This window comes from Musca autumnalis, unplaced genomic scaffold (genome assembly GCF_047663935.1).
Source record: "Musca autumnalis isolate F117 unplaced genomic scaffold, ASM4766393v1 scaffold_5, whole genome shotgun sequence".
Classification (NCBI taxonomy): domain Eukaryota; kingdom Metazoa; phylum Arthropoda; class Insecta; order Diptera; family Muscidae; genus Musca; species Musca autumnalis.
The window spans coordinates 203,036,025-203,059,135 of record NW_027412088.1 but is presented as its reverse complement, the minus strand read 5'-3'; the positions used below and the strand labels follow the sequence as shown (position 1 = coordinate 203,059,135).

Here is a 23,111-nt window from a genome sequence, read left to right as displayed (position 1 = left end):
TCACAGTATAAAACAAAACAAGAAAAAAAAACGAAAAACTTTTTGGATTCTGTGGTTGCAGGCGTCAACAACATCAACCTTTACACCAACACCCGTACATTCTTATTTACCCCTTCCCTTTGCCTGGTGATTTTCCTCTTGCCGTGCAGAGCAATGTTGGCTAGCAGTCATTTTTGCTGTTATGACTTCAAGCCATACGTCGTTGTGATCGTCTTCGTTGTAGTAGTGCTATTTTATGACCCAAGACGCTGCCACATAATGTTGTTCGTCTTGCTGTGGTCGCGTACATAGTTTCCAGCCATAAATTGTTGTCTGTTTAATGTCTCTTCTCTTCAGGAAGATATAAACATTTCAGCATTTCTTGTTGCGTTTTAATATGACTTTGATTTTTTGCTTTGTCCGTAACATGACTTCCGGAGTTCTGGCCATGTTAAAGATTTACCTCCAATGTAACTCAGTTGTTTATGACTTTTTCTTTTTTATGGCCTCTAGGTCCAACTTTCAGATAAGAATTGCTATAAACACAACAACAACAGAAAAAAAAAATAAAAAATAAATATGGGAGGAATCAACTAATGTTATGCCATTAACAGTTATTAAGTTCCCTGCTGGCGGATAACAAGACAAGATTTTAGATTGATTTAAAAAGAAAAAAAGTTGAATTTGTAAGAATGCAGTGATGATATTGCAAATTAATTAATAATTTCAATGGATTTCTTTATGTGCCTTAAGGTATGCTTTAATATTTGTAATAAAAATAATTAATAATAGTTATACGCCACGGGGTACTAATGCTTTAAAAATTACGGGATTTTGTTTGCAAAAATATTGAAATATTGTAGAAGAGTGTTAGTGATTCATTTAAGGTTCCTTAGGCTAAAATATCTTTAAAAATCCAGGCCTGTTGTCCTCTTTGGGTTGCCCTAAGAATTTTTTTAAACATACACGCCTACTGTCGTCTTTGGGTTGTCCTAAACAAAATTTTAACATACACGTCTATTGTTCTCTTTGGTCATCCAATTTTTTATTTGTTTTTTTTTTAATAGTTTTTTTTTTTTAAATCCACGTCTATTGTCCTCTATGGTCGTCCTATCCGCGCCTATTGTCCTCTTTGTTCGTCCAATTTTTTTTAATCCACGCCTATTGTCCTCTTTGTTCGTCCAATTTTTTTTTTAATCCACGCCTATTTTCCTCATTGGTCGTCATATTTTTTAATCCACGCCTATTTTCCTCATTGGTCGTTATATTTCTTTTTAATCCACGCCTATTTTCCTCATTGGTCGTCCTATTTAAATCCACACCTATTGTCCTCTTTGGTCGCCCTATTTTTTTAATCCACGCCTATTGTCCTCTTTCGGTCGTCATATTTTTTAATCCACGCCTATTTTCCTCATTGGTCGTCCTATTTTTTTAAATCCACACCTATTGTCCTCTTTGGTCGCCCTATTTTTTTAATCCACGCCTATTGTCCTCTTTGGTTGTCCTATTTTTTTTAAATCCACACCTATTGTCCTCTTTGGTCGCCCTATTTTTTTAATCCACGCTTATTGTCCTCTTTGGTTGTGCTATTTTTTTAAATCCACACCTATTGTCCTCTTTGGTCGCCCTATTTTTTTAATCCACGCCTATTGCCCCCTATCGGTCGTCCTAAAAATCTTAAAAAATCCACGCCTATTGTCCTCTTTCGGTCGTCCTAAAAATCTTAAAAAATCCACGCATACTGTCAACTTTGGGTCGCCTTAAAAATTTTCAAAAATTCACGCCTATTGTCCACTTTGGGTCGTGCTAAAAAATCTTTAAAAATCCACGCCTATTGTCCTCTTTGAGTTGCCGTAAAAAATCTTTAAAAATCCACGCCTATTGTCCTCTTTGGGTCGCCCTAAAAAATCTTTGAAAATCCACGCCTATTGTCCTCTTTGAGTTGCCGAAAAAAATCTTTGAAAATCCACGCCTATTGTCCTCTTTGGGTCGCCCTAAAAAATGTTTAAAAATCCACGCCTATTGTCCACTTTGGGTCGCCCTAAAAATGTTTAAAAATCCACGCCTATTGTCCACTTTGGGCCCTGCTAAAAAATCCTTGAAAATCCACGCCCATTGTCCGATTTGTGTCGTCCTAAAAAGTCTTTAAAAATCCACGCCCATTGTCCGATTTGTGTCGTCCTAAAAAGTCTTCAAAAATCCACGCCCATTGTCCGATTTGTGTCGTCCTAAAAAGTCTTTAAAAATCCACGCCCATTGTCCGATTTGTGTCGTCCTAAAAAGTCTTCAAAAATCCACGCCCATTGTCCGATTTGTGTCGTCCTAAAAAGTCTTTAAAAATCCACGCCTATCGTCCTCTTTGAGTCGCCCTAAAATTGTTTTAAAAATCCAAGCCTATTGTCCACTTTGGGTCGTGCTAAAAAATCTTTAAAAATCCACGCCTATTGTCCACTTTGGGTCGTTCTAAAAAATCTTGAAAAATCCACGCCTATTGTCCGCTTTGGGTCGTTCTAAAAAATCTTTAAAAATCCACGCCTATTGTCCGCTTTGGGTCGTTCTAAAAAATCTTTAAAAATCCACGCCTATTGTCCACTTTGGGTCGTGCTAAAAAATCTTTAAAAATCCACGCCTATTGTCCACTTTGGGTCGTGCTAAAAAATCTTTAAAAATCCACGCCTATTGTCCACTTTGGGTCGTTCTAAAAAATCTTGAAAAATCCACGCCTATTGTCCGCTTTGGGTCGTTCTAAAAAATCTTTAAAAATCCACGCCTATTGTCCGCTTTGGGTCGTTCTAAAAAATCTTTAAAAATCCACGCCTATTGTCCTCTTTGAGTTGCCCTAAAAAATCTTTTAAAATCCACGCCTATTGTCCTCTTTGAGTAGCCGTAAAAAATCTTTAAAAATCCACGCCTATTGTCCTCTTTGAGTAGCCGTAAAAAATCTTTAAAAATCCACGCCTATTGTCCTCTTTGAGTTGCCGTAAAAAATCTTTAAAAATCCACGCCTATTGTCCTCTTTGAGTTGCCCTAAAAAATCTTTAAAAATCCACGCCTATTGTCCGCTTTGGGTCGTCCTAAAAAATCTTTAAAAATCCACGCCTATTGTCCACTTTGGGTCGTTCTAAAAAATCTTTAAAAATCCACGCCTATTGTCCACTTTGGGTCGTTCTAAAAAATCTTTAAAAATCCACGCCTATTGTCCACTTTGGGTCGTTCTAAAAAATCTTGAAAAATCCACGCCTATTGTCCGCTTTGGGTCGTTCTAAAAAATCTTTAAAAATCCACGCCTATTGTCCGCTTTGGGTCGTTCTAAAAAATCTTTAAAAATCCACGCCTATTGTCCGCTTTGGGTCGTCCTAAAAAATCTTTAAAAATCCACGCCTATTGTCCTCTTTAAGTCGTCTTAAAAAATCTTTAAATATCCACGCCTATCGTCCACTTTGAGTCGTCCTAAAATATCTTTAAAAATCCACGCCTATAGTCCACTTTGGGTCGTCTTAAAAAATCTTTAAAAATCCACGCCTATTGTCCACTTTGAGTCGTGCTAAAAAACATTTAAAAGACCATGGCTATTGTGCGCTTTCGGTCGCCCTAAAAATATTTAAAAATCCACGGTTATTTTCCCCATTGGGTCGCCCTAAAAATCTGTAAAAATCAATTGTCCCGCTTTGGATCGTCCTCAGAAGTCTTTAAAAATCCACTCCTATTATCCATTTTGGGTCATCCTAAAAATATTTAAAAATCGCCTAAAACTAGGCTCTGAAATTTGTTGAGTACTTTAAATTAATAATACTAATACGTCACCTACTACCCTCATGATTTGAATTTCTATTTCACTATAATTCTAAATGGAAAAATATATTTATACTTTAATTCCCTAACAATATTTGAAAATCCCCCATCAATTTCAAATCTCCACAAATAAATTAGCATTTTTATATTATTTTTTTTTTTCCAACAAAACAGAAAAAACTAAAACTTTTTATCTCTCAACATTTGGAATATACAGAAACAAATCCATTCAGTGTGGGCGTAAAACTGACCATTACCAATAGTGCCAACGCCAATTGCTGGCAATTTCAAACTTTGCATGAAATGCAAAAGTTCATTGACATTTGATATGTTAGTTTTTGTGTGAATATTGTAGCTAGTTTCGTTTGCTGTTCTTTTTTTTCTGTTTTACGAAAAAAAGAACGACAAACAGCAAACGCTTCAACTAATGCAATCAGCTATAGAGCAATACACAAATCCATTTGAAATGCAATTTCGGTTTTTACATATGTCCTTTGGGTCCATTTGCATGTTCTGTGGCTTATAATGGATGTGTATGCGCGTCTCTGTGTGTGTGTATAACTGGCATGGATAAATGTGTGGGTTGTGCTTTCGTTACCAGCAATTATTCCATTGATAACAAAAAGGAAACCAAGTCTGGGAAATAAAACGCAAATGTTCATACGTACACAAGCCGCAAAAAGTAAGTGAACAAAATCAATGGGTTATCATTCAATACTGAATTGTATGGTGTGGCACAAAATTAGCTAAACTTGGTTGTGGGAAGGAATTTAAGGAATCATAAAGTTTCAGTGCATCAGAATATTCACAATATACACAGTGTCGTATAACTAATATTAATTATAAATCACATGGTTCGCCACTGCGTATAAGTATTATTAATTATATTAATGACATAAAATACAGCATACCCCAAGGCATTATAATTTTATTTCTTTTTTTAGGCTAATGAAACATTTTATCATTGTTAGTCATAATAATGAAACACATTATTGCCCAGAACAACAAATTTTGAATTCATTGACTAGAGAAATGTAGGCGTAGATCTTAACAAAGTCCGTATAGATTTGCCGAACTACATATGTAATTATTGTTATTATTTCTTTCTTTATGATTTGATTGTATTTTTAGATAATCATCGAAATAGCAACAAAAAACTATATTCGCCTAAAATATATAGCCAAAAGCCAAAAATGACCAAAGGCGCCAATATGTCCTTTTGCAGTGATTTATTTAATATCAGCAAAAGCCATGGGTGTATTGTTAGTTATGGCTGTAATTTTTGTGTGTGTGTGAGTGAATGAATGACTGAGAGTTAGATAGTTATAAAGAGAGATAGAGAATGGGAATGAAGGAAAAGCCAAACTTATATACGTGAGTTTTCTCCCCAAAATCAGCAAATAAACAAAATATCACTGGAAGTAGTACTGCGATATTTTAAGAGTTTTTGTATGCAATAAAATTCAGCAGAAGAATGGCCATAGAATGACACAACTAAAAAATTCTGTAAGTTCAAAACTTTGATTACTGTTTGCAAAAATACAACTACAAAAGTACAACTCTTTACTCATGATGCTGTTGTTCCGAGAGGACATGAAAATATTCTGCAAAAAGTTCAAACTGTTCAAAATCAATGAATGGTGAAATTATAGCCGTCAGTGGAATGCCGCTATAAAGTATTCTTTGAAGATCCAAACCGTTGTCTAAATGTTGCAGTACAAAAATTAAGAGAATTCTTACTATTTTGGAAAGTTACAGTTGCAAAGAAACGCTAGGAATGCATAAAAATCCAAAATCAAAGCGACATAAAACTATTTTCAACTTTTGCTTTTGCTATACTTTTGTCGTATGTCAAATGTATGGCTAGACCATGAATAACCATCAACTGTAAGTTGGAAATTGTTTCTAATGTTTCCGTTTAGCTGAGTAAGTAATGGGAAAAAATCTCTTCTTTTAGGTAACTAAGTAAGGTAACTAAGGTAAAAAAGACATTTCGGGTCGAAGGGGACAACGTGTTGTATAAGTATTATTAATTATTTTAATACGAAATATCATAGCATACCTCAAGGAGTGGCTCCAATGTAATATGTGAAGCATATTAAAGAGGTAATTGGATTGAATGCTTAAATAACCGCACAAAATGGATTGGCTAGTCAATGATATACATATTAATGTACATCGGAGAAAAACTTATTAGTCAATCACAGAAGAACTCGCAGTGGGCTTTAAATCTGGTACTCAGGGAAAAAAATCTTAGCGTAAGTCAAATTTAGAATAAGCAACTGGTGTCAGGGGTGTGTCCAACAATTTTGCTGTGATGGTGCAGTGGTTACAACCACATAGAATATCAGTGGTTCGATCCCAGAGAAGAACTTTTATAGGCGGTGAACAAAATTTCTGTTCTCTCGCACACCATTGATCCTTTGTGTTTATTCTCTAGCAATGGTAGTGCTACTACTACCCAACGACATCTGCTACAAGGTAACCGCTCAGCACTAATGTTAGCATTATGCTGAATTCCTCCGATAACTACTACAGTTAAAAATTTTGATGATTGTACTTTTTAGATACAATATTTGCCTAAAATTATGCTCTAAAATTTGATGAGCGATTTCAATTAATAAAAATAAGCTACCATAAATCAATGGTAGGCAACATATTTTTCTATTGCATACTTTAGGGGGTGTCGTTGTGTGAGTGCTATGTCCCAGTTCGAAGCTGTCTACTATGTGTCTTCAAAGTTGTCCCCAATCCATTGAATGCGGCTCGATGACAGCCCTTTGCGATCATTGACGACATTTTCACACAAATGTCGCAAAACTCGTGCACGCCAAGTTGAGCGACAAGGTAAGTGAAGTTGTCTTCACGAACGATATAATGAACATTAACTTGTACCAAGGCACATTGCAAGACATTTTCGTTCAGAACGTCACGCATCGCAGATGGAAGAGTGACAAATTCGGTGACACCGTCTTGCTTAAAGACAATTTTGAAAATTTTCGTTGATGAAATGGTCATCGCAGATTCAATTTCCAACGGGGGTTTTTTCAATTAGTTGAATTGTGTGTGTGAGAAAATTTTACACACACAATTACAAATGAGAGCCCCATTGCCTACCATTGCCATAAATTAACATTCGATTTCCCCATTATACTGTTTGGAAAAATATTATACTTCCCCATCAATTTCAAATCCTCCAAATAAATTTGTATTTTGACCATTTTACCGTACTCCTCGCCTTGAAGACTTGAGGTCGTTGGCATTAATGGAATATGTCACTATCCTCACTGCAGTTATCTCGACGCAACCGAGACTTTTCGCCCTTTGAGGAAGTGTAAAAGGCGTGGGTATAATTGTCGAGTTCAGCAGCCATGCTGGGGAAAAGGGATTCTTGGACTAAGGCAATTTAGAACGTAGAACGTAAAGGAAATAAGGAGGATAACTATCAGTTAATCAGCACCTATTGAAGTCTAGCCTGAAGTCTTGCAAAGTTTAAACTGTTCGTCTTCTATTTTTATACCCTCCACCATAGGATGGGGGTATATTAAGTTTGTCACTACGTTTGTAACTACTCGAAATAATCATTGTAGACCCCACAAAGTATATATATTCTTGATCAGCGTGCAATTCTACATCGATATAGCCATGTCCGTCCGTCTGTCCGTCTGTCTGTCTGTCCGTCTGTCCGTCTGTGGAAATCACTCTAGCGTCCGAACGGATTGACGTAGGTTGATGAGATTTTGGGAAAATATGTTATTTTTACGTAGGACTTTTGGTATTGAAAGCGGGCTATGTAGGTCCACGCTTTCGTATAGCCCCCATACAAAATGACGCGTGACGCGTCGTCGTTTTAAGGAATTTTTAAGATATTTGGCCCATTTTACCACCGAATTGGTTGTAATTTGGTACTTTGTGTCTCCAGAGGCCAAGAAATATTCCTACCAAAGTTGGGTTATATAGGTTCACGTTTTGGTATAGCCCCCATATAAGGCCCCATATAAAGTACGCGTCATTTTAATATATTTTGAATGTATTAGCCCCATTTGACCAAAGAATCGGTTGTAACTTTGTATTTTGTGTTTCCAGAGGCTAAGAAACATTTCTACCATAAAATGTTTATATAGGTCCACGTGTTGATATAGCCCCCATAATACAATATCTCCCGATTTTCGATATTTTGAACGTTTTAGCCTCATTATCACACCGATATGGCTGAAATTTGGTATTTAGTCTTCTTTAGGCGTATAAAACTTTCCCCCAGAAATTTGTAGGTATAGGTCCACGCCATCATATAGCCCCCATAGAACGGTACTTTCCGAATTTCGGTATTTTGAAGGTTGTGGCCACATTAATCCACCGAAATGGCTGAAATTTGTGGTGGAGGGTATAAAAAGTTCGGCCCGACCGAACTTAACGCTTTTCTTACTTGTTTTTTTTCTTCTTGTGGGAGAAAGACTCTCTTAGCGCTCTAGCTATTTATTGTTCCCCAAGTATGGGCTTTCGAGGGCTACGGGTATTCGATTGCTTTATTGGGTTATGTCGTATCCTTTACACTTATGCTGACAAGTTCGGCCATTTGGAATGCTTAGCCCGATTCACCTCCAAAAGGACACGTATTGCCTTCCTCTCTTCAGCCTTCTTAATAGTGAGTAATGGCGCTAGTAAGTGCTTGTGTCATAGAAGCGGATTAGATAGCAGTCCTCAGCCCCTTTGTAGTGCCTAGAGCTTCTTCGGCAGATTGTACTCGCTTTGGATATTATAGTTGAGCTGTATCACTCATGTATTTTAGAGACACACCTCTTAGTGATCTATTTGGGATCCTTATCGTACTCGATAACCATGCTCGGTCTCGACAACATTGTGCATAGGTAGAATAAACTGGCTATCGACTGTTGTCGATGATGAGATAACTTTTCCAATACAGAAGTTCACCGGAGATGACTTTTCCTATACAAAAGTTCACCGGACATGACTTTTCCAATACCAAAGTTCACCGGAGATGACTTTTCCAATACAAAAGTTTAACGGAGATGACTTTTCCAATATAAAAGTTCACCGGAGATGACTTTTCCTATACAAAAGTTCACCGGAGATGACTTTTCCAATACAAAAGTTCACCGGAGATGACTTTTCCTATACAAAAGTTCACCGGAGATGACTTTTCCTATACAAAAGTTCACCGGGTATGAATTTTCCTATACAAAAGTTCACCGGAGATGTCTTTTCCTATACAAAAGTTCACCGGGTATGACTTTTCCTATTCAAAAGTTCACCGGGTATGACCTTTCCTATACAAAAGTTCACCGGGGATGACTTTTCCTATACAAAAGTTCACCGGGGATGACTTTTCCAATACAAAAGTTCACCGGAGATGACTTTTCCTATACAAAAGTTCACCGGGTATGACTTTTCCTATACAAAAGTTCACCGGGTATGACTTTTCCTATACAAAAGTTCACCGGAGATGACTTTTCCTATACAAAAGTTCACCGGAGATGACTTTTCCTATACAAAAGTTCACCGGAGATGACTTTTCCTATATAAAAGTTCACCGGAGATGACTTTTCCTATACAAAAGTTCACCGGAGATGACTTTTCCTATACAAAAGTTCACCGGCACATTCCACTTAAGCGAAAGCCTTGATGAGGATGATTTCGGAGTTGTTGATGTGTTGAATCTCCGATTTCATGCAGCATGAAAGCTTCGGGGTCTAAGAGATCTTCAGACCCGAAGATTTTGGTTTGCATGACTAACTCACAGCAACTTAATAACTTGTAAAATGGTTCTTTTCCAATCAATCGCACTCCAGGGTGGCTACAATATCTCTAAATCCCCATCGGTTTAGAGGAAATAATTCACTAGTTCAGAATGACTATCTTAGTCATATGTGGCTACATTTCTTCAAGCTAACTCACATGCCAAAGCTTCACCATATCTCTTTCTTCATCAGTGATATCCTTATCCACGAACCGGTCGCAAAAGTAGGTCCTTTTATTAACTTACTCCCAAGAGTTTTTCGTACAGGGGGCCAGAACTTTGTTTCTCCTTCTCGTTCTTTGCCACTACAGCATTCTGGCTAGGAAGGAACTAGTACCTTTTTAATCTGTTGTTGCTGTAAAAGTGCCTTTTAGTATATCCTGTTCCGCTGATGATGACGCATTCTTACCTTGTGTAGTATGAAACAACAAGGCGTATGTTCCTTGGCTTCGACCAAAAGATGTGAATCTCCCAACCATCTCCAACATCGCATCCCATCCCTGCCTGGGAAAGTGTGAATTACCAATGTTTCCATTTTCTCACCATCGTGCTTCGTACCAATGATCTGGCTTCGACCAAAAAAGTACGTATCACACTGCCACCAGATCCAAGGTATTCCATGTCTACCGGTTGAAGTATAAATCCACAAGGTAATTCTTTTCCTCACAATAGTGTTTCAGGCAGAGACTGCTTTGGACCGAAAGATTTGCCTATTTCCCCGAAAAGAATCTGGGTGTTCCCGGTCTGCCTGGTGATGTATAAATCACTGAAGTGTGCATTTTCTCACCTGGAAGCTTTATACCAGTGATCTGGCTTCGACCGAAAGTTGCATATCTCTTCCCCAATAGAAACAGGGTGTTCTCGCTTCCTGCTGAAAAATAAATCACCTATCATCCCTGTGACCTGTCTAGGCACTGTCCAACGATTACTTCGAGGTTCTGTCGTGTCAGTCCAGTAAGATCGAAACAAAATTGGTTTATATTTTTCTCAATGCAGATTTGGAGATGTCAAATAGGCGAAATAGAGGCCTTTATCATATCAGGATTGTAACCCTAGGCGAGGGTAAACGTATGCTTTCTTTCATGGCAACTACAATAAAGAGCATAACATTTTCGAGCACTGTTAGTGAGCCGATAATGCGGCACATATTTGCCCACCATATTTAGCAGGTCCTAAGATGAGTATCTCACGAGATAACACCACTGGGAAGCCAAGATAAGTCCTGCATTTTGCAATGTTAAGGCTTTCCCGTGTGACGTTATATCTGTCATTAAAATTTGAGGGTGTTCCCGTACGAGGACATACATGAGAAATAAAGCAATTAATTATGCCCGTTAACTTAGGATTGTATGCTCTTTACACAACGCTAATTTAGTGGAACCCTTAAACTTAATTTATGCATTTGTTTATTTGTGTGCGGGATTAAAAAGCGGTAGTGAACCATTTGGACTACATGAGCAACCAAACGCAATTCACTATTCCCATGGGTATAGAAAAAATATGGTGCTTACGCAATGCTGTGTTAGAGCATACTCTTTGTGCCCATACCTGCTCTGCGAAATGATAATATTTTCGAACCTCAATAAAAATAAAAAATCTACATTTTGTGGTCTATTGGTCCTTAAAAAGTAAAGACTAGTCAATGAAGATACGTAAGGACATTCATTCGGTATAAATTTCCTTGGTAAAGACTGTCTGTGATACTTGTCAATTACACTGTGCAACAAAATGGAGGTGAAACGCGGCACAATCGATTAGTTGTCAATGAGGGCCGTACCTAAAATTTTCTGAGCGACATTTTTGCAGAACATTTCGAAGCTAAAAAACGTCATCTTGTGGTACTTTTATAGCGGCTCTTAAAATAAAGGACGAAAAGGACATTGAAGGAAGCGAGTTAGAAGGTCGAAGTGCTCTACGAAAATAATTCTCATTCGATTTGACTGAAGATATGTCATCTCAAAAATAAGCTAAAGCAACAGTGAAGAAAGATATAACGCTAATTCCTGATGGCTTACAGGGTCTCTAGCAAAAACTTCATCGCCGCATAACTCGGAAGTTCGACTCACGGTGGATCTGTCATTCGGAATTCTTAATATACTCATAAAGGGCTTTCATCTTCAAAAAGAATTATCTCTGCCCCAAAATTTGTGTTCACAGTGTTATATATGTATAAATAGTATAACAGTTATAAAGTGTTATACACAATTTATCATTACCACACAACTAATAACACAAACAAATGCCATTTAACGAACTACCTCCCATTATCAAGATAGTCATCATGGGAAAATGGTTTTTGTATTTATTTCTGGCTTTCTTATAAAACAAAAATATATTAAAAAAATATACAAACTATTTTTATATATAAAAAACACATGCATAAAATATTTATATGTGACTACACCGAAATAAAAAAAAACTTTTTCTCCTACCTTAAATTGTTTTAATTACCATTCTTGTGACATGACATTTATGGCGATACACACGCATGTACATACATACATATGTAGCCACATATGTATTTCACCAGCTGCAATTGTGGCTGTTGTTGTTTTACTCAGATATGTATATAATATAAGTGGATTGTTTGTAACTATATAAAACATTTTTTTTTTTTAATATTTTATTTATTTTTGACATTGTCCTCGTCGTCATCCTCATTACCATATTTCAGTTTTCTGTCGCAGTTTTGCTTTTTTTGTAAGAACGAATTTTAATGGCTTTAGTACAGGTACTTGTCGCATTTACGTCATAAATTTCGATTGTTGACTGTCGTTCATTGATTTTGTCATTAACGCGGTGACAGTTTTTTCATTGTTGTTGTTGTTTATCTTTAATATTTATTAATAGAGTTTTAATTCAATAACAATAGTAAAAATACATTTCTTGTTTGCTGATCATAAACGCAAATGCGTTTTTTAATTTTAGTTTCTGTGAATATTATAAATATGGAGGGCATTATTACTAAAGGTCACTCTATTAGGCTTTATTAAATTATATTAAGGAAAATTGAATTAATAACAAAAGAGACTATAAGGCTGTGAGGTCTATTTTAAGATGGCTTCCTCTATGTCGTGGGCATAGAATGTAGAGGGATATTTCTTATCTTTGAATTAAACAGGACATAATTTTCCAAGAATATTTGAGCTAAACGATGTTAAAAAAATAAAGAGTGAAATTTCACTCTTCTCTAAAACATTGGAATTTCCCATTAAATGTGTCACTACCGCGTAAAGGAGTATGAAATAGTCTGTCTAAAAAAATAAAATTTATTTCGTTTCATTTTGCAACAACCCAAAGGCAATATCAGCTAAAATCCTTTTCCTAGCCTCTTAATATAATTGTAAAATTTTTAAACAATCTGTTTACAATACAATCCGTTTTGTATCCTATCATCACCATCATGGATGTGCCATTTATTGACACTATTCCCTTGTTAAAGGATATACATATGTATGTAACAAAATCAACTATATCATTCAACTTATTTCATTAAACCATCATAACGTTGGTAGATCACATCCAATGAATTAAGTGGTAGTCAATAATAATCACAGTTGCTGAAGCTCATTGATTACACTATCCAGCCATTCATCCATACACACCATTACTTATTTACACACATACAACATCTGTATGTATGAATGCATGGTGAATCTGTTTGTTCAACTGTTTCAGAGTGAACAAAAAATTAATGAAATTAATTTACACACACAACGATGTACATTTAAAATTTCAATACGCCAATTTGCTTCATGCAAACAGCAGAGAACAGCATGTGAAACCAAATGGCACTGAACAAATATGGTCTGAAAACAGAAACTCTGAAAATTTGTGTTCATTGATGGCTAAAGGGAAGGAACAACCGCAAAAACAAATAAGTTGTCCATATTTGGTTTGAAACACTGAATGAAGGCCCTTAAAAAATATTCTTTAATAAATCCACATTCTAAGGCCTGAAGGCCTTTGAAAAATATTCTTTAAAAAATCCACATTCTAAGGCCTGAAGGCCCTTGATAATACTCTTTAAAAAATCCACATTCTAAGGCCTGAAGGCCCTTGATAATACTCTTTAAAAAATCCACGTTTTGTGGCCTAAGTTTGTCTCAGGAATTCTTTTTAAAAATCCACGTTTTGTGGCCTAAGTTTGTATCAGGAATTCTCTTTAAAAATCCACGTTTTGTGGCCTAAGTTTGTCTCAGGAATTCTCTTAAAAAATCCACATTTTGTGGCCTAAGTTTGTCTGAGGAATTCTCTTTAAAAATCCACGTTTTGTGGCCTAAATTTGTCTGAGGAATTCTCTTTAAAAATCCACGTTTGTGGCCTAAGTTTGTTTAATGAATTCTTTTTAAAAATCCACGTTTGTGGCCTAAGTTTGTCTGAGAAATACTCTTTAAAAATCCACGTTTTGTGGCCTAAGTATGTCTGAGGAATTCTCTTTAAAAATCCACGTTTTGTGGCCTAAGTTTGTCTGAGGAATTCTCTTTAAAAATCCACGTTTTGTGGCCTAAGTTTGTCTGAGGAATTCTCTTTAAAAATCCACGTTTTGTGGCCTATGTTTGTCTGAGCAATTCTCTTTAAAAATCCACGTTTTGTGGCCTAAGGTTGTCTGAGGAATTCTCTTTAAAAATCCACGTTTTGTGGCCTAAGTTTGTCTGAGGAATTCTCTTTAAAAATCCACGTTTTGTGGCCTAAGTTTGTCTGAGGAATTCTCTTTAAAAATCCACGTTTTGTGGCCTAAGTTTGTCTGAGGAATTCTCTTTAAAAATCCACGTTTTGTGGCCTAAGTTTGTCTGAGGAATTCTCTTTAAAAATCCACGTTTTGTGGCCTAAGTTTGTCTGAGGAATTCTCTTTAAAAATCCACGTTTTGTGGCCTAAGTTTGTCTGAGGAATTCTCTTTAAAAATCCACGTTTTGTGGCCTAAGTTTGTCTGAGGAATTCTCTTTAAAAATCCACGTTTTGTGGCCTAAGTTTGTCTGAGGAATTCTCTTTAAAAATCCACGTTTTGTGGCCTAAGATTGCCTGAAAAATATTCTTTAAAAAATCCACGTTTTGTGGCCTAAGATTGCCTGAAAAATATTGTTTAAAAAATCCACGTTTTGTGGCCTAAGTTTGTCTGAGGAATTCTCTTTAAAAATCCACGTTTTGTGGCCTAAGTTTGTCTGAGGAATTCTCTTTAAAAATCCACGTTTTGTGGCCTAAGTTTGTCTGAGGAATTCTCTTTAAAAATCCACGTTTTTTGGCCTAAGATTGCCTGAAAAATATTCTTTAAAAAATCCACGTTTTGTGGCCTAAGATTGCCTGAAAAATATTCTTTAAAAAATCCACGTTTTGTGGCCTAAGATTGCTTGAAAAACATTCTTTAAAAAATCCACGTTTTGTGGACTAAGATTGCCTGAAAAATATTCTTTGAAAAAATCCACGTTTTGTGGCCTAAGGTTGCCTGAAAAATATTCTTTAAAAATTCCACGTTTTGTGGCCTAAGATTGCCTGAAAAATATTCTTTAAAAAATCCACGTTTTGTGGCCTAACATTGCCTGAAAATTATTCATTAAAAAATCCACGTTTTGTGGCCTAAGATTGCCTTAAAAATATTCTTTGAAAATCCACGTTTTGTGGCCTAAGATTGCCGGAAAAATATTCTTTAAAAAATCCACGTTTTGTGGCCTAAGATTGCCTGAAAAATATTCTTTAAAAAATCCACGTTTTGTGGCCTAAGATTGCCTGAAAAATATTCTTTAAAAAATCCACGTTTTGTGGCCTAAGATTGCCTGAAAAATATTGTTTAAAAAATCCACGTTTTGTGGCCTAAGTTTGTCTGAGGAATTCTCTTTAAAAATCCACGTTTTGTGGCCTAAGTTTGTCTGAGGAATTCTCTTTAAAAATCCACGTTTTGTGGCCTAAGTTTGTCTGAGGAATTCTCTTTAAAAATCCACGTTTTTTGGCCTAAGATTGCCTGAAAAATATTCTTTAAAAAATCCACGTTTTGTGGCCTAAGATTGCCTGAAAAATATTCTTTAAAAAATCCACGTTTTGTGGCCTAAGATTGCCTGAAAAACATTCTTTAAAAAATCCACGTTTTGTGGACTAAGATTGCCTGAAAAATATTCTTTGAAAAAATCCACGTTTTGTGGCCTAAGGTTGCCTGAAAAATATTCTTTAAAAAATCCACGTTTTGTGGCCTAAGATTGCCTGAAAAATATTCTTTAAAAAATCCACGTTTTGTGGCCTAACATTGCCTGAAAATTATTCATTAAAAAATCCACGTTTTGTGGCCTAAGATTGCCTTAAAAATATTCTTTGAAAATCCACGTTTTGTGGCCTAAGATTGCCGGAAAAATATTCTTTAAAAAATCCACGTTTTGTGGCCTAAGATTGCCTGAAAAATATTCTTTAAAAAATCCCCGTTTTGTGGACTAAGATTGCCTGAAAAATATTCTTTAAAAAATCCACGTTTTGTGGCCTAAGATTGCCTGAAAAATATTCTTTAAAAAATCCACGTTTTGTGGCCTAAGATTGCCTGAAAAATATTCTTTAAAAAATCCACGTTTTGTGGCCTAACATTGCCTGAAAATTATTCATTAAAAAATCCACGTTTTGTGGCCTAAGATTGCCTGAAAAATATTCTTTAAAAAATCCACGTTTTGTGGCCTAAGATTGCCTGAAAAATGATCTTTAAAAAATCCACGTTTTGTGGCCTAAGATTGCCTGAAAAATGATCTTTAAAAAATCCACGTTTTGTGGCCTAAGATTGCCTTAAAAATATTCTTTGAAAATCCACGTTTTGTGGCCTAAGATTGCCTGAAAAATATTCTTTAAAAAATCCACGTTTTGTGGCCGAAGATTGGCTGAAAAATATTCGTTAAAAAATCCACGTTTTGTAGGTCTATGAAAAATGTTCTTTTCAAAAATCCCCGTTTTGTGGATCGCTGAAAAATATTCTTTAAAAAATCCACGTTTTGTGGCCTAAGATTGCCTGAAAAATATTCTTTAAAAAATCCACGTTTTGTGGCCTAAGGCTACCTGAAAAATATTCTTTAAAAATCCACGTTTTGTGGCCTACGATTGCCTGAAAATATTTTTTAAAAAATCCACGTTTTGTGGTCTAAGGCTGCCTGGAAAAGTTCTTCGTATTAAACTTCTTCAAATTCATTTTGAATTCTTTAGAAATTCTTCTTTAAAAATGCCTCTGGGAATTAATTGTTGTTTTTAATTTGCAATTTTTAGCTTTCTAAATATTTTTATTTTATTATTCTTTCCTCGAATTTTCAAAATAAAATTATTCTGCTAATACTTATTCTCCTAATAAAAACTAATTTAGGCCCCTTCGAGTTGTTAGGATACCTAATTGAAATTCCAAAGAGGTAGTGACCCACTCTAATATTGTTGTTATACAAAAACACGTAGCATTTATTTGATTGGCATCAACACCCATTGTCCCAACCTTAGTCAACAGCTAAGGATACAGACATGTATGTACATTCATACATACATATGTAGACAAATGTGTAAATTTTCAATATAGATGTGTATAGGTATGTACCACAGAAATCGACATTAAGCACGTCGCAAAATGTTTTAACAATGCCTGCTGGTATGAAATCAAATTAAGTATTGACGTCAAAAGGACAATGACAACAAAGCTAGAACAAAAATGGACGAGTGGCGGGGAAACACACATAAAATCTATATGTGACTGAGAATGGGTTGGTTTGGTTTCTCTTTTTTTCCTTTTCTTGTTGTTGCTGTAAAAGCAAACACCTGTACAACGTTTACACATAGCCACACCGCACCACACACATGTTCTCATGGTGGTGTTAACACAGTTGTGGCCATGTCCCATACATTTGCTAATATGTGTTCGAGACGAGAACGAGTGATGCTTGTTAGCCTGTTTGGGTTGTCGTCGGTGTCGGTGTCGATGTCAGTGTCAGTTTTTTGTGTGTCGGTTTTGGTCTCTCTTTTTGTATGGTTATTGTTAAAAAGAGTTCAATTTCAACCCCATCATTGTTAAAATGACATTTGTGCTGCCACAAGTTACAGTTTTATCTGTGAATATTCGCAGACAGCAACAGCAACAACAACAAAAAGAAGACAAATACCTGAATAACTAAGAATATCTGGGTGCTTGGTGAAGGGTAACAGGAGCATTTGAAACGTTAAATTGAAACTGAACAAGAGTCAACGTCATTTACACCTTCCAGTTATATATCTTGAGTGGGAAGGTGGGGGATATTGCCATCAGAGTTGGGGGTGTTGCTGTTTTTATTCATTGAGATTGTTATTGAAATATTTAAGTGTTTTCAAATTTATATTGAAATTATCTTATTTTGTTTTTATTTTCTTCTTCTTTCAGAATGTCCCACCGCCATGGATGGCATGGAACGTTTTGCATGTCCGACACCCGACGTGCAGGGCAGATATCGTTGCATAGACGATCATGTTCTATGCGATGGCTTCATAGATTGTCCCGAGGGTGAAGATGAAGATCGAAGATCGTGTATGTTCTATAAGACGGTAAGTGAGAAACAAAAATGAACGTAGATTTTTTTTAAAATTGTTAGGACTATTAAATACAAAAAAAAATTGTTCATGATCCTTCAGACCGTATTTTTTTAAGGACCCTTAGGCCACAAAACTTGGATTTTAAAAAATATTTTTTTAGGGATCCCTAGGCCACAAAACGTGTCAATTTTTAAAGAATATTTTTCAGGCAACCTTAGGCCACAAAACGTGGATTTTTTAAAGAATATTTTTCAGGCAATCTTAGGCCACAAAACGTGGATTTTTTTTACGAAAATTTTCAGGCAACCTTAGGCCACAAAACGTGGATTTTTTAAAGAATATTTTTCAGGCAATCTTAGGCCACAAAACGTGGATTTTTTGAAGAATATTTTTTAGGCAATCTTAGGCCACAAAACGTGGATTATTAATAAGTATTTTTCAGGCAACCTTAGGCCACAAGACGTGGATTTTTTAAAGAATATTTTCAGGCAACTTTAGGCCACAAAACGTGGATTTTTTAAACCTTAGGTCACAAAACGTGGATTTTTTAAAGAATATTTTTCAGGCAACCTTAGGCCACAAAACGTGGATTTTTTTAAACCTTAGGCCACAAAACTTGGATTTTTTAAAGAATATTTTTCAGGCAACCTTAGGCCACAAAACGTGGATTTTTTTAAACCTTAGGTCACAAAACTTGGATTTTTTAAAGAATATTTTTCAGGCAACACAAAACGTGGATTTTTTAAAGAATATTTTTCAGGCAACACAAAACGTGGATTTTTTAAAGAATATTTTTCAGGCAACACAAAACGTGGATTTTTTAAAGAATATTTTTCAGGCAAACTTAGGCCACAAAACGTGGATTTTTTAAAGAATATTTTTCAGACAACCTTAGGCCACAAAACGTGGATTTTTTAAAGAATATTTTTCAGGCAACCTTAGGCCACAAAACGTGGATTTTTTAAAGAATATTTTTCAGGCAACCTTAGGCCACAAAACGTGGATTTTTTAAAGAATGTTTTTCAGGCAACCTTAGGCCACAAAACGTGGATTTTTTAAAGAATATTTTTCAGGCAACCTTAGGCCACAAAACGTGGATTTTTTAAAGAATGTTTTTCAGGCAACCTTAGGCCACAAAACGTGGATTTTTTAAAGAATATTTTTCAGGCAACCTTAGGCCACAAAACGTGGATTTTTTAAAGAATATTTTTCAGGCAACTTTAGGCCACAAAACGTGGATTTTTTAAAGAATATTTTTCAGGCAACCTTAGGCCACAAAACGTGGATTTTTTAAAGAATATTTTTCAGGCAACCTTAGGCCACAAAACGTGGATTTTTTAAAGAATGTTTTTCAGGCAACCTTAGGCCACAAAACGTGGATTTTTTAAAGAATATTTTTCAGGCAACCTTAGGCCACAAAACGTGGATTTTTTAAAGAATGTTTTTCAGGCAACCTTAGGCCACAAAACGTGGATTTTTTAAAGAATATTTTTCAGGCAACCTTAGGCCACAAAACGTGGATTTTTTAAAGAATATTTTTCAGGCAACCTTAGGCCACAAAACGTGGATTTTTTAAAGAATATTTTTCAGGCAACCTTAGGCCACAAAACGTGGATTTTTTAAAGAATGTTTTTCAGGATACCTTAGGCCACAAAACGTGGATTTTTTAAAGAATATTTTTCAGGCAACCTTAGGCCACAAAACGTGGATTTTTTAAAGAATATTTTTCAGGCAACCTTAGGCCACAAAACGTGGATTTTTTAAAGAATATTTTTCAGGCAACCTTAGGCCACAAAACGTGGATTTTTTAAAGAATATTTTTCAGGCAACCTTAGGCCACAAAACGTGGTTTTTTTAAAGATTATTTTTCTGGCAACCTTAGGCCACAAAACGTGGATTTTTTAAAGAATGTTTTTCAGGCAACCTTAGGCCACAAAACGTGGATTTTTTAAAGAATATTTTTCAGGCAACCTTAGGCCACAAAACGTGGATTTTTTAAAGAATATTTTTCAGGCAGCCTTAGGCCACAAAACGTGGATTTTTTAAAGAATATTTTTCAGGCAACCTTAGGCCACAAAACGTGGATTTTTTTAAAGAATATTTTTCAGGCAACCTTAGGCCACAAAACGTGGATTTTTTAAAGAATATTTTTCAGGCAACCTTAGGCCACAAAACGTGGATTTTTTAAAGAATATTTTTCAGGCAACCTTAGGCCACAAAACGTGGATTTTTTAAAGAATATTTTTCAGGCAACCTTAGGCCACAAAACGTGGATTTTTTAAAGAATATTTTTCAGGCAACCTTAGGCCACAAAACGTGGATTTTTTAAAGAATATTTTTCAGGCAACCTTAGGCCACAAAACGTGGATTTTTTAAAGAATATTTTTCAGGCAACCTTAGGCCACAAAACGTGGATTTTTTAAAGAATATTTTTCAGGCAACCTTAGGCCACAAAACGTGGATTTTTTAAAGAATATTTTTCAGGCAACCTTAGGCCACAAAACGTGGATTTTTTAAAGAATATTTTTCAGGCAACCTTAGGCCACAAAACGTGGATTTTTTAAAGAATGTTTTTCAGGCAACCTTAGGCCACAAAACGTGGATTTTTTAAAGAATATTTTTCAGGCAACCTTAGGCCACAAAACGTGGATTTTTTAAAGAATGTTTTTCAGGCAACCTTAGGCCACAAAACGTGGATTTTTTAAAGAATATTTTTCAGGCAACCTTAGGCCACAAAACGTGGATTTTTTAAAGAATATTTTTCAGGCAACCTTAGGCCACAAAACGTGGATTTTTTAAAGAATATTTTTCAGGCAACCTTAGGCCACAAAACGTGGATTTTTTAAAGAATGTTTTTCAGGATACCTTAGGCCACAAAACGTGGATTTTTTAAAGAATATTTTTCAGGCAACCTTAGGCCACAAAACGTGGATTTTTTAAAGAATATTTTTCAGGCAACCTTAGGCCACAAAACGTGGATTTTTTAAAGAATATTTTTCAGGCAACCTTAGGCCACAAAACGTGGATTTTTTAAAGAATATTTTTCAGGCAACCTTAGGCCACAAAACGTGGTTTTTTTAAAGATTATTTTTCTGGCAACCTTAGGCCACAAAACGTGGATTTTTTAAAGAATGTTTTTCAGGCAACCTTAGGCCACAAAACGTGGATTTTTTAAAGAATATTTTTCAGGCAACCTTAGGCCACAAAACGTGGATTTTTTAAAGAATATTTTTCAGGCAGCCTTAGGCCACAAAACGTGGATTTTTTAAAGAATATTTTTCAGGCAACCTTAGGCCACAAAACGTGGATTTTTTTAAAGAATATTTTTCAGGCAACCTTAGGCCACAAAACGTGGATTTTTTAAAGAATATTTTTCAGGCAACCTTAGGCCACAAAACGTGGATTTTTTAAAGAATATTTTTCAGGCAACCTTAGGCCACAAAACGTGGATTTTTTAAAGAATATTTTTCAGGCAACCTTAGGCCACAAAACGTGGATTTTTTAAAGAATATTTTTCAGGCAACCTTAGGCCACAAAACGTGGATTTTTTAAAGAATATTTTTCAGGCAACCTTAGGCCACAAAACGTGGATTTTTTAAAGAATATTTTTCAGGCAACCTTAGGCCACAAAACGTGGATTTTTTAAAGAATATTTTTCAGGCAACCTTAGGCCACAAAACGTGGATTTTTTAAAGAATATTTTTCAGGCAACCTTAGGCCACAAAACGTGGATTTTTTAAAGAATATTTTTCAGGCAACCTTAGGCCACAAAACGTGGATTTTTTAAAGAATATTTTTCAGGCAACCTTAGGCCACAAAACGTGGATTTTTTAAAGAATATTTTTCAGGCAACCTTAGGCCACAAAACGTGGATTTTTTAAAGAATATTTTTCAGGCAACCTTAGGCCACAAAACGTGGATTTTTTAAAGAATATTTTTCAGGCAACCTTAGGCCACAAAACGTGGATTTTTTAAAGAATATTTTTCAGGCAACCTTAGGCCACAAAACGTGGATTTTTTAAAGAATATTTTTCAGGCAACCTTAGGCCACAAAACGTGGATTTTTTAAAGAATATTTTTCAGGCAACCTTAGGCCACAAAACGTGGATTTTTTAAAGAATATTTTTCAGGCAACCTTAGGCCACAAAACGTGGATTTTTTAAAGAATATTTTTCAGGCAACCTTAGGCCACAAAACGTGGATTTTTTAAAGAATATTTTTCAGGCAACCTTAGGCCACAAAACGTGGATTTTTTAAAGAATATTTTTCAGGCAACCTTAGGCCACAAAACGTGGATTTTTTAAAGAATATTTTTCAGGCAACCTTAGGCCACAAAACGTGGATTTTTTAAAGAATATTTTTCAGGCAACCTTAGGCCACAAAACGTGGATTTTTTAAAGAATATTTTTCAGGCAACCTTAGGCCACAAAACGTGGATTTTTTAAAGAATATTTTTCAGGCAACCTTAGGCCACAAAACGTGGATTTTTTAAAGAATATTTTTCAGGCAACCTTAGGCCACAAAACGTGGATTTTTTAAAGAATATTTTTCAGGCAACCTTAGGCCACAAAACGTGGATTTTTTAAAGAATATTTTTCAGGCAACCTTAGGCCACAAAACGTGGATTTTTTAAAGAATATTTTTCAGGCAACCTTAGGCCACAAAACGTGGATTTTTTAAAGAATATTTTTCAGGCAACCTTAGGCCACAAAACGTGGATTTTTTAAAGAATATTTTTCAGGCAACCTTAGGCCACAAAACGTGGATTTTTTAAAGAATATTTTTCAGGCAACCTTAGGCCACAAAACGTGGATTTTTTAAAGAATATTTTTCAGGCAACCTTAGGCCACAAAACGTGGATTTTTTAAAGAATATTTTTCAGGCAACCTTAGGCCACAAAACGTGGATTTTTTAAAGAATATTTTTCAGGCAACCTTAGGCCACAAAACGTGGATTTTTTAAAGAATATTTTTCAGGCAACCTTAGGCCACAAAACGTGGATTTTTTAAAGAATATTTTTCAGGCAACCTTAGGCCACAAAACGTGGATTTTTTAAAGATTTTTTAGAGAATATTT

General features: G+C 35.5%; 1 protein-coding gene across 1 annotated transcript in view; it reads left to right on the top strand.

Annotated features, from left to right (window-relative positions):
- jeb (low-density lipoprotein receptor domain-containing jelly belly protein) overlaps positions 1-23,111 on the top strand; it is a 207,091-nt gene that overhangs the window by 168,697 nt on the left and 15,283 nt on the right. The window contains exon 2 of the mRNA XM_073990196.1: positions 17,887-18,047. Coding sequence (XP_073846297.1) covers positions 17,887-18,047 — 161 coding nt within the window. The remainder of the gene's footprint in view (positions 1-17,886; positions 18,048-23,111) is intronic.